At 44.3% G+C, this 12,927-nt stretch overlaps 1 protein-coding gene across 2 annotated transcripts in view; it reads right to left on the bottom strand.

Annotated features, from left to right (window-relative positions):
- Positions 1-12,611, bottom strand: part of DGKH (diacylglycerol kinase eta) — a 177,855-nt gene extending 165,244 nt beyond the window's left edge. For both annotated transcript variants that reach the window (XM_059995505.1, XM_059995507.1), the window contains exons 1-2: positions 12,503-12,611; positions 5,594-5,818 (exon numbers count right to left, since the gene is read on the bottom strand). In XM_059995505.1, the coding sequence (XP_059851488.1) occupies positions 5,594-5,818; positions 12,503-12,562 (285 nt within the window). In that variant the 5' untranslated portion in view covers positions 12,563-12,611. The remainder of the gene's footprint in view (positions 1-5,593; positions 5,819-12,502) is intronic.
- Positions 12,612-12,927: the final 316 nt, after the last annotated feature.

Raw genomic sequence — 12,927 nt, forward strand, 5'->3', positions numbered from 1 at the left:
AGCTTAAAATATTTACTACCTGGTCCTTTATAGAAAAAGTTAGCTGATTTCTGCCTAGATGAATGTTAATTATTCTAATTCAAGGTATCTTCCTGCTCATCACCTATCAAAATGTAAAAACTCTTACTTGCCTTTCACATCATGTTGAGTTTCTGAACAATAAACCTGTTAATATTACTTTATTTCTTAACAATCTTCTGGCCTTGTTTCTGTTTCCCATCCTATCTGGATCATTACCCAATCCAATGTTTCCATGCAGAACTGTGGCTAAAAGTCTTAAATAGTATTTTTGAATCTATTCTGTTTCTGTTTTAAATACTGGATATGAATCAGCATGACCCTCTAATGGGCTGCCACCTACAACCTGAAAAACACTGAGCAAGTCTTCCCTAATCTACTCTATCGAAGGTTTATGGTGAAAAATAATGTTTTAATCGCACAAATTGTATCTCATAAAGCAGTGAAAAATACAAATCAATATTTCCATATTGATTATACCTTACCATAAAGATATAAGAGTTTATTTATACATCCTTTGTGTTAAAGTAAAACCAAGGTACCAACTGAAGAATGTGGTGGTTATCCTTTTAATGGGCTGAAAGAGAGGTCCTAATCCAGATACAATGCTGCAAAGTTCTGAATATCTTTCCAGTGTTTAGGTATGTTTTACCTAAATTTAGAGACCCATTGATGGACATTAAAATTAACTGTAAGAAGACATAAATGTCAAAAAAATAAATGCGCGCATAATAAACCAAATTAGGAAATAGTTTTGACACATGAAGCTTCAAGACCTTAACCAAGATGAGTCAGTGTGAAAAAAAGTCATTGAGATGGCTCCACTTGTTTACACTGTTTGGCTTATGACGGTTGAACAGTCCTAGTCTATAAGCCTGACCAATGTTCCTCCAGCCACTTGCTGCAAAATGAAAGACTACAGTATTCATGGGCCAAAAAAAAGCAAACCGACTGTCCTTCACACGCATGTTCAAAACCAAGCTGGTCTGAGGTTGTATCGGTGCTGTTTCAGAATGTCTCACTCCCAGCAAACACCTGTGAAATTCTCTACAATAGTAAATCTGAATGCAAAATCAAGCTTCTCCTTGAAACAAGACTAAGAATTTAGGGATAACAGCCAAGGGTAAAGAGAGAGGAAGAGATTTGATGAGTTACAGCTCCCTTTGGCTTCCCCACATCAGCACTATTTAAACTTTTGTATATAAGTGATTTTTTTTTCCTTTGGGGAAATCGAGGCACCCATAAAATTATCTAGCGTTTAGCACCTGGGTAGCTACATGAGACTACCTGAAATTCCATTTAGCTAATACAGAGAAAGGAAAAAAGTGAAAAACAGAGAAAGAGAAAAATAGTAGAGATGACAGCAAGGCAAAGAAACAGGAGGAAAAAATGGGAAATGAAAACGGGAACAAAGAGCATACAATATGAGGATGTGACAAGGGTACTAAAATGTACATGAGCATTTTATTAAACCACACTAATTTAAAAGGCATGCCAGTCTTATTTATTCTTTATTTAAAAAGTACATCGTGGGCTTCCCTGGTGGCGCAGCGGATGAGAGTCCGCCTGCCGATGCAGGGGACACGGGTTCGTGCACCCGTCCGGGAGGATCCCACATACCGCGGAGCGGCTGGGCCCGTGAGCCATGGCCGCTGAGCCTGCGCTCCGCAGCGGGAGAGGCCACAACGGTGAGAGGCCTGCGTACCGCAAAAAAAAAAAAAAAAGTACATCGTATCCACTGCAAAAAAGCTGAGATTAGTGTTGTCTTAAAATAGCCCATATTTCCTTTCATAGAGAGCTGGTTAATTAAATGATGACATAACATGCAGGTTAAACCGTATGACATTTCCCATGTTGGACCATTTTTAACAGCTTTATGGAGGTATAACAGACAAGTAACATTGTATATACTTAAAGTACACAATGTGATGATTTGATAGACATATACATTGTGGAATGATTACCACAATTAAGTTAATATATCTATCACCTCACAGCTAAGAGTGTGTGTGTGTGTGTGTGTGTGTGTGTGTGTGTGGTGGGAATACTTTGCTATTCTCTTAGCAAATCTCAAGTACACAATACACAAGTTAGTATTATTAACTACAGTCACTATGCTGTACATTAAATCCCCAGAACATATTCATCTTATAATTGAAAGTGTGTACTTCTCCCCATTTTCCCCACCTCCCGGCCCTACTCTCTACCATTTTGACCTACTGACAGAGCAACTTCACTTAGCTCAACCTAATATAATGGAATACTTTGCCATCATTACAAAGAATGAGGTAGTCATAGTCAAGCATTAGAGAAATGATCTCCATGTTTCAAACAAACGAGATGCAGAATGTGTAGAGAATGTTCTCATTAGTATTTTTTAAATACTACATATTTACACACACACACACACACACACACACATATATATCTCCTTGTATGTGCATGGAAATTTTCTGGAAACACACCAAGAAAATGTCAACAATTGCCTCTGAGACAGAGACTATGTGGTCTAACGTGGGAGGAAGATTACTTTTCACTGGATACTCTACCATCACCAATATCCTCTCACACTGTCTGAACGTCTTACTGTATGTACTCGTTACTTTTTCAATTAAGAAAAGTCTGGATACCTTCCAAATGCCACAATTAACTTAAAGTTCTTCACTAACACTCAAATTATTTAAAACATTAACCAGCATTCACAAAAAGGAACACTTCACTTCACTTCACTTCACTTCAAATAAGGTAATTACTTAAGTTAGTGGCTGTTTTTCACTCCAGACCTAAACTAGACACCAAACAGTTTTATGATCCTAAGGATCTTAAAGGACACTAAAATAAGTACTGCATTTTAACAATAACACCCATATATATGAAGCATTATATGTATGTATGTAATATATACACAAAGTCATTCATTTAAGAAATACTTACGACCTCTATGCACAACTCACTCTGCTGTAGGCCCTTTGTATGTCTGTATATAAGTGCTTTCCAAAGAGAGAGCATATATGTGCAGACATATGTAAGCACATGGGTATGTACGTGTAAATACGTGTGCGTGTGCCACAAACACCACCCCAGGCTGCTACATAACCAGGGCAGAAGATACCATTAGTAATCACAACTTGTGACACCTAGTGGTCCCTTGGTTTATCTTCGGGATATACAAGCTCCTGCTGTCTTAAATATGACTAAGCCTTGGGCTAATCTCAGGGCCTCCTTCTCCTCCAGTCTCCTCCATCTTACACACCTGTGGAAGGGATCAAGAGTGTCTGTCCTTTTCTAAAGATCTTTTCCCTTAACTCTCATCTGGATCATAACTGAAGACTGGAAACCAACACTTAAATTTAGCAGTTCCCATTCTATGAATTCTGTCCACTGTCCTGCCCTCAACCCTGAGAATCAGTACCTGTGGTTAAGAGATGTAACTGATGAAATCTGTAGCAGAGATGAACAGTCTGGATTGGGGGGTTGGGACAGGCAGGGAGGACAAGGCCCACCAGTTTCAGCCAGTTTAGGCCCTGATTTCATGTGTCCATATATGATAATGTTGATGAACTTGTATGCACTTGTATAAGCTAGTATAAAAGACAGAACTTCTGAAATTCAATAAATACATCTTAGAAATTTAAGGAACGTTTCATTTAATGATCACTAATTATCCCTAATCATGGCAAAACATTATGTGCTAAATATTTTTGTGAGAAAGTTAAATGGAAAACCAAGAATAAACATGCTTTCTGAATTTACTCTTAGTCTCGATATAGATGCTTTACCCCAAACCATAGATAATATCAAATTTAAAGAGTATAGTCGTAGCTATCATCATGAGTTCAAGAACCCTTCAAATTTTAGTGGTACTCCCAACAAATTTGTTGTTTGACTTTACTCAATTCAAATTAGAGTTATCTCTAAATTTTCTTCCAAACAGTATAAATTTACTGGTCAATCTTGATGTAAGTATACATGGAATTTTTACCATTTCAGTTGAATGTATAAAAATACCATTTTTTTAAAACCTGCCATTTTGCCCATTATTAACACAGTTTTGGGAACCTTTTTTTTTTAACTAAGATTTCAAATGTTAAAGGTACTCTCTGTTAGGAAAGTCCCTATTTTGTTTAGCCTTAATCTTCTAAAAATACATTAAACTCCATATCCTTAATTTATCAAAATTATATTAAATTAAAAATGTCACCGTTAAAAGGAGGTTACAAGATGTGCACTTAAAAATGAAGCATCTTTGGGATTCCCTGGTGGCGCAGTGGTTGAGAATCTGCCTGCCTATGCAGGAGACACGGGTTCGTGCCCCGGTCTGGGAAGATCCCACATGCCGCAGAGCGGCTAGGCCCGCGAGCCATGGCCGCTGAGCCTGTGCGTCCGGAGCCTGCGCTCCGCAGTGGGAGAGGCCACAACAGCGAGAGGCCCGTGTACCAAAAAAAAAAAGAAGCATCTTTGACTCTTCCCTAAGTGCAGCTTGTTAGCAGTTGTGTGTGTGCTTACACATATTTATTTTAGAAAATAAGGAGGCAGGTGCAAACATGAATCCACAGACATATAATAAAAGTTCTATTTTCATATATGGGTCCATTAACCTTAGAAAACAAATTCTCATAAAAATAGGTATAGAATGAATTAACTTCTGCAAATTTATTCTTAAAGAGCACACATATCCAATGATTTTATTGGTTCCCTTTTCAAATTCCTCGTTAAAGTCCCCCCGTGATAACTGACTCTCCGCGTGATGATTTCTACAGTATGATGAAAATTAGAGTGTATAAATAATCCTTCAGTCAGTCGTAAGCATTTGCTATATATACATATAAAATCAAATTAAAACTCTCAACTTTGAGCCCTCACAGGTCAACAGTACCTGCTACATAAAGAGTAGCACAGCATGCTAATCTCCACGTGACACAAAGCAGTTACTTTTCATTATTAAAATTAACCATGGGTGTGTCGATAAGATAAGAACACTGCACTTAGCGGGAACCTAACTCGAGGTCTGTTGTTTGTGCCGCGTTAGGGTGCGGTTAACCGCGAGCATCATTTACCAAAGGGCAGCAAAGGGGCACAGGGACTGGCAGGTGTCACCTCCCCATCCACCCTCTCAGAGTGGGCCAGGGAGAGGCAGGCTGCTGCCCACGGGAAGGGAAGGTGGCGAAGTTCACTGCAGCTCTGGCTGGTCATCCTGCACTTCGCTCCCTGCGCAACGCACTCTACCGAACCACTGCACGGCAGGTAGTACCAAAAATGAAACACTCCTTTTTAGATCCCTGAGTGGGAACTCTAAACAGCGCTTCCGCTTTTTCCCACGCTCCCTGGTTCCTTTCTCCTCCGCCCCTGCCCACCCATCTCCCCCGGAACCCACCCTGGAGGCCCCAGCGCGCCGGCCGGGAATCCCTTTCTGCGGCGCGCCGTCCGGCTCCCCCAGGCCCCGCCTCCGGGCCCAGGCCCCGCCCTCACCTCGGCTCCACAGTTTCCCGGGATCGCCCTGCGCCCCAGGCGCCCACTCTCCTCTTCCCCGCCCAGCCGCCTCCCGCCTTCCACGCTCCCCTTGGGCCCGCCTCACCTTGGTCCGGATCTGCCCCGAAGTGGACACTTTGCGGATCAGTTTCTGGGGTCCCTCTTGCTCCGCTTCGCTGTCGGACGAATCCTCTCCGGGCCCGGCCGAGGCAGTGGCGGGGGCTACCGCAGCGCCGGCCGCGGCGGCCGCTCCTCCCGCGGCGCCCGAAGGGTGGTGCTGGCCGCCGGCCCCCGCCATCCTCTCCGACTCCTGCGGGGACACAGCACCGCCCTGCGGGGGCGGCGGCGGTGGTCAGTAGGTGTGCTCTGCTCGAGCCGGGCCCGGAGCCCCGCGCCGAGGCGCCGCCGCCATCTTCCCCTCCCCCAGCCGGCCCCGCGGGGGAAGGGTCGCCGGGGACCAGACGCCTCCCGCGGCCGGGGCCCTCCAGGATCCCGCGCTCCGCTCCCGCCTGAGTGGCGACCGCGGTGGGGCGCAGGGGACACGGACCCAGGCCCAATGGGACGGCAGCGCACCCAGCCTCGGGATGTTACAGGGTTCCTGACCCGGAATACAACCGGCGCGGGTAGAGAGGATGGGAGCGACAGAGGGATTGGGACAACCTCCCACTTCCCCTAGGGTCTGGGGTCCCCAGGACGGACGGGAGGGCGGGGGAGACGCGAAGCCTCCGCAGCCCATCCCCGCAGGCCCGGCAGTAGCGAGGCTCCCTCCCTCGGTTCCCGGGCAGCAGCGGCAAGAACGGCCCCGGGAGTAGAAAGGGAACCTAGCTTCCTCCCGGCTCCCCTGGGTGCTCCTGCCACCTCCTGGACCCAGAATCTCTCCAGAGACACTTGGGCCTCGCCGCACAGTTCCCACGAGTAAAAGTCCCCTCCGGCCCCGAGGTGGATGGGCGCTGCCCCCTTTGTCTCCGGACCCCGGAGCCCTTCTCGGCTGACCCGTACCTCTCCCGCCTCCGCCTAGGGGTTCGGGTCCTTTCAGCTCTCCCGACCGTGGCCTTTAGTTTCTGGCCCACCCCCACTCCCATCCGGCGCACACGGAAGAGAAGAGCATTTTCCGGGAGGTTCCACTCGGCTCTGAGAACTTTTGGTTCAGAAAGAGCGATCCCTTTGGCTAACAGGAAACTGGCCAGGGCGTGGAGAGACAAGCAAGTACCCGCAGCCCGAGACGACAGAATGCAAAATAAATATCTAAGCTGAAGCGCTAACCGAGACTGCCTGGAAGAAAACAATGCACTGGAGCCGTGTGAACACCAGTGCCCGAGCACGAAAACATTGGAAGTCCGGGGAGAGCCACTCCCTAACCCGGACTAGAGCAGGAGGAAATGGGATCAACAGGCGGCAGGCACCGCTCACAGCTCGTCCCCCGCGAGCGGGCTGAGCGGACACTTGGGAATAGCAGCCTCGCGGTGCGTTGTGCACGCCCCGTGCCAAAGAACCCTTGTAGGTGTGGGAGGGCTTCCGAGAGAAGAGACTAAAATGACAGATTCCTCTTGTCGTCCACAGGGAATTCCAAACTGGTGTTAGCTATGTTTTTAAGTAGGGCAAAAAGTCCCTGCCAGATTATGCAGTCTCTTCACACTTAAGGAAAGCATTCAGTCTCTTTAGCGTGTTCGTGCCCTTCAGGGTTCATTCGAATTTTTTCAACTGACATGACCTTTGAGGGTCCTCCAGACTAAGGGAGGGATGTTTTAGTTTGGGATTTTTGTTGTTGTTGTTTGTTTTTAGTTTCAGTCTTACTCCCAATAATTTGCTGTGACAGAACTAACAGTTCTAAGAGATTTTAAGAAGCAATATGCAATCCTAATACCACTGTCTATCCACACGGTAGATTAAATTGACTGAAATGTAAAATGTGCTGATTAGTTTGAATGTGCTAAGACAGGAGATTGCTGCCAGGTAATACTAATTGATAAAGGCTACTTCTCCAGCCTCAGTTGTCTTCTTTAGGAAGGGAAGGAGGTGGGAAAATAAACTTTAAGAGCCCTTATGGCTCTGTAAAAATGCAATTCTATATCTACAAAGAACGTACTGCTGAGAAGGGAATTCTTTCAGAGAAAAAAAAAATCAAAATAATGGCCTTTATCCCAACCCAACTGTTTGGTCACTGACAAGTCCAATGGTCTGACAATGTAAATAAGAGCGCCTAGTAAAGGGCCTTTTGAAAGACTAAACCTAGTTCAGACCTCTTTTAATGTAAAGAACCTGAGGCCCAAAGTCACAAGCGGGACCAAAGTCAAAATCATGTGTCTTATTCTAATGTTCTATTCACCTTACCACATCATACAACAAAAGTTAGTCAATTATAATATGTTTCTGTTCACACTTTAGGCTTTAAAATTTTATATAAGTAACATTTTCCGGAAGCCAGGCAAAGAGTGATTAAAGGAAAAGGCATTGTTTAATGTCCATGCCTATTCTGTGATCTTAAAAAGAAGACTGAATACACTTCTCACTCTGATTCAAACACTGATCGCTTAAAAATATTAAAATAGCTTCCCGTGCAAAAGCTCGGCAATTAATGCTTCAAAGTAAAGGTATTCGTTACTTCATAAAAAATTAACCTCAGTTATCCCTGCTCTTCAAAGACTCCTGTAACAAGTTCTAAAATTTGGTTGTGACTTTGAAAGCACAGCCAGTCTTAGCCTGCTCATGCTAAATAAATGATCCCTGCTCTACAATTTCCCTAGCACATACTCAGAGTGAAATACTGTGTAAGCAAGTGAAGGAATGTTGCATCATTTCCCACAAAAGGCAGCTCGTGAAAAATCCCTCTTTTCTTCAATCATCTCTTCTGAGGAACTGTTTCAAATAATCCCAGATTTAAAGTAGCTGACCCACTAGCAACTTTGCAGGTTTTATCTGCAAAATTTCCAGAATCAATATTTAAGCTGTATATTGTATACTTGCAATGCACTTCGCTTCCCTTAAAAATATAATAGCAATGTCAAGAGCTCAATATTTGCAACCATTTTAATGTACCTCAGAATAGCAACTAAAACAAATTTCAAGTATGTGGCATATTACATTATTTCTTTAATTTACAAGATTTCCTTGAATTTTTCCTTACTTGGTGTTTTCAGATTTTCAAATAATTTCTTAGATGTGTCTTACATATTTATTATTACTTTGAAATCTTTGTTTGGAACACAACATATCACAAACACACTATTACAAACTTGGACATAAGCCACATAGACACTACATTCAAAAAGAAATGGAAATAGAAGCTACCACTAAATTAGGTTTAGGTTTCCACTTAATAGGGCTTTCTGTCCCATTTAAAAAAAAAAAAAACTATTATATTGAAGATGTATAAGTTAGAGCCAATTCTCATTCTGATACCAACTTTATGAATATTAACATTAATATCTATAGAGATTTTTTGAATTACATTCTTATTGATCACTACTCATAACAAGAGGTTTAATATCCATTTGCAACTTTTAAATCTCATGTTCTATGGTTTTACATTAAATATTATATCAAACATAAATAAGTCTACATTTATATTCTGAAGAACCCAAGTACATAGGCACTTTAAAAAGAGTTAGGTTCTAGGACTCAAGTTTCTAATCAATGGGAACCATGCAAAGAACACTGCAGGTTGAACAGGTACAGACCTGCTTTCATTCAAACTTTAAAACTACTTCCGTAATACACTATTCCACATTTAGAATTTAACATTCAAAACTTCATTAAAATTTCCTTAGTTGTTACCTCAACGAAAAAGATTTCAAAATTAATTGTGATATCAATTCCATGTACATATGCTCATCACTGTACCTAAGGCAAAAAACCTTTGGCCGTCTAGACTTAATACATAAATATACTTGTAAACTCTCAGTTATGTTTTGGCCCTTTTTCCTTTGAAACTCTTCCCTTCCTAATTTTTCAGTAGTTCTGAATAGTTTCACCAGAGCCAACTACATAAAAATCATTTGGATATAAAAATAAATTTTAACAAGTAAAAGGTACTCTAGTATCCCTGCACTGTTTAAGAACTACTTTGTAAATACTCCCACACTCTTCTAAGTTCTGGCTAGAATTCTAACTATCCATTTTCCCCCAGGATATTATCTACAAGTAAGGGCTGCTTGGCTAAATATCTTCCTACCCACCTATTTCCAAAGTATTTTTTAATTAATTAGAAATTTAGGTAATGTCTCTGTTTCCACTGATTTCATTACATTCCAGACCTAGCATTAAAGAAAATACACAGACACCTGAATGCTAACATTTACCTTCTTGTAGGCCCAGTGCCCTAGGTGGAGTAATGATAAGGCTAACAGTTTATTTAAATGCCCTCACTTAACTAAATAACTTCATTTCATCTCCATGTACAGAAAAGTCACGATGGCCAGCAGCTGCTTCTCAGCTCCAGACATGGGTGCATTTCAAGTTAGACTTGCCGTTCTCTTTATTATTACTCAGCATCGATTCCTGATAACTATGTTTACTCTTCTGTCAGAATAGTTCTATGTAGAATCACATCATTTTGGGGTCCGGCAAAAAAGGATAAGGAAAGTAAATCCTTACATGTATGCTGGCATATACAGTAAGGGATAATGCAACAGGATCTGTGTGCTGTGAATACTGCCTGTTCAATATTGAATACTCCTTTTCATAAATGTAAATGAGTATACTTTTAAAGTATTAAAATTGCCTATATTTGAATTTAAAAAACAGATTTTAAATGACAGCAAAATAGAGTCCAGATCAAAGCAGATGTTCTTAACCCAAGGTCTTTGAGGGTCCACAGATTTGGTTTTGGGAATTCTGTGATTCCCTTGAAATGTTATTAAATTTTTGTATGTATGTTGCATGCGTACATTTTGGGGAGAAAGAGAGTTCATAGTTTTGATTAGATTCTTAAAGGGATCACTGATCCAAGAAAAGTTCAAGAATCCCTGATTTTGATGAAATTTGTTTTGAAAGGAAAACTGTCCTTCAACATACTTAGATTAAGTTGGTATTTCCCCACTTAGCTCCACACGTCTGAAATAATTAACATTTAAATACTCTATTTCCCCTAATTTACCCCTTCTTTTTTCTTGTATACGCCACTTTTCAGTAATTTGGATAACTTTTCTAAGAAATTAAGTGAGAATCCCCTTTATTAGTTCTTAGACTTTGTGTCAGACATAGCTGGCCACAGGGTTTCAAATAAAATCACTTTGTCAAAAGTATCATTTTATACCACACATGAGATCTCTGAAGATTTTTTTTTGGACTCTCTGAATGTAAACTATTAATATGTATGAAACAAGACATTCTGTCTACTCAGAATGAACACTCTGTGAGGATTTAAGGATTTGTGCCTGTGCTGTCAGCTCCAACAGTCCTGGAACATAGTAGGTGCTGTACAAAATACCTGTTGAGTAAATAAAAAGGCTTTCAGTGTTTAAAGAAAATAAACCTAATTTTTTTAGGAGAATTCTGCAGCTGGACAAAGTGTCACAATTCATTCACGTATTTCTGTTCAGGCTCTAGCTTCAAAGGCTAATAAATGAACATTTTCATTTTCGTCACTATAAGTAAAGCAAAAATGAAAGTCTTCCTCTGTTTTTCTAGGCACAAAGTAGTTGAGGCATCAGCATCCTGAAGTATTTTTCATTGTGATTGGTGTTGGCTTAAAGTATGCAAGTTCAAAAAAGACTTCACATAGGAGAGTTTAAAAGTAAAAAAGTTACAAAACCAGGTCACTGAATTTAGTTCTCAGTGATCTTTGATTTAAACTCCAAAACTGAATTGTTTTTAGTTTCAAGAATAATTTAATCCCCAGGCATAACCACAATAGAAGAAATACGAGTAGATTGGCAACCTAACAACATGTTCAGATTTACAAAAGCAAAGACAGCTGCAGATACAGATGGATCAGAGTTGAAGGAGCTGGGAGTGTACATATTAGCCAAAAAAAAAAAAAGGATAACCAAGCCTAGCACCTGACCTAGAAGCTCTCAACAGGCAGGGGGCCAGCCTGAGCAGATAACGCAGAGTCCCTGGGAAAAGAGCATCCGAACATGTTGAACAAAATACTGATGAGGCCAGAAATTTCGGACGAGGCTTTTCAAATAGGTTCAAGAATTTCAACCAAGGCGGAGTAGCAAACATCGAGGCAGGACGTAGAGAGCCAAAATTCGATGCCAGGGAAAAGGCAGCCCACACAGGATTACAGAGCTCTGAGCGAGACGGGGGTTTCGGGGTAGAATCACTGGAGAGATGCGAGGTGATTCTGACTGAGTTGGAAGAAAGAAGTTGGAGTTTGAGGGACCAAATCCGAAGCCCCCCGGGCTCCTGATCCTTATCCTCGCACACACAATGCACACGCACACGCACACGTTACTCTGGCCCCTAAAATTACCCGACCTCTGCGTTGTATGGACAGGGAAAATCCTCGTCGAAATCGAGGTCAGCTTCCCGCTTCATCCCTGGCAAACCCCTTGACCCCTAGAAAAGCCCGGGGCTTTAGCGGCGAACACGAGGCGGAGGCGTGGTTCTGGGCTTCAAGCCGCGATCCGCCTAGCCAGTGCGTATCTCTAGGAACCTGCGCGCCCAGGTGACAGCCCAGGGCGCGGTCTCGGGAGGGAAAACCGGTTTCCTCCGAGCCATGAACGCGGACCCACAGAGTGGGTTTCTCCTTTCCCCCTCCCTACCCACCCTCCTCGCTCTAAAATCAAGTAAAAAGTTGAGAAGTCGATGAAGCACGGAAACAGTCCTCCGAGGGCCGTGGTCAGAGGATCGCCGGCGGCCCCTCGAGGAGAGTCTCGGCTGGCCGGACAAAGGCGCCCCGGGAGGCGCGCGAGGAGGAGCCCGGGCGGCGGAGGAAGCGCTGTCCCGGCTGGGAAGCAGCTGGGGACCTCATCCCGGGCCATTTCCTGAACGGAACCCGGCCCGGGCGGAGGCGGGGGTGGGGAACAGAGGAGAAGTGGGAGGGGGTGGGCGCGGGCGCTGTACCCACCGGTTCCTCCCAGGCCGGGCTGCGGGCGCCGGGCGCGGGGCGCACGTGCTGCGGCTCCATCGCGCCGGCCCGCGCCCGCCGGCCGCCCGAGCGCGCAGACCCGGGCCCCCGCCGCCGCCGCCGCCGCCGCCGCCGGGGCCGCTGGATGCGCTTCCCTCGCCGCGGTCCTCACGGCCGCTGCCGCCGCCGCCCCGGCTCCCGCCCGGGGCCAGCCACCGGCCCTCCCGCCGTCTCCGGCTTCCGCCGCGCTGCGCTCTCCCGCCCCCGCGCCGGTCCCTTCCTCCACCTCCACCTCTTCCTCCTTCTCCTCGGTCCAGCTCCGAGCGGTCCGCTCCCCGCCGCCGCTGCCGCTGCCGCCGCCGCCGCCGCAGCCACCACCACCGCCTCCCACGGCCGCAGAATCCGCCCCTCGCTCCTTCCTCCGC

The sequence above is a fragment of the Delphinus delphis genome, chromosome 18, assembly GCF_949987515.2.
Source record: "Delphinus delphis chromosome 18, mDelDel1.2, whole genome shotgun sequence".
NCBI classification, from domain to species: Eukaryota; Metazoa; Chordata; class Mammalia; order Artiodactyla; family Delphinidae; genus Delphinus; species Delphinus delphis.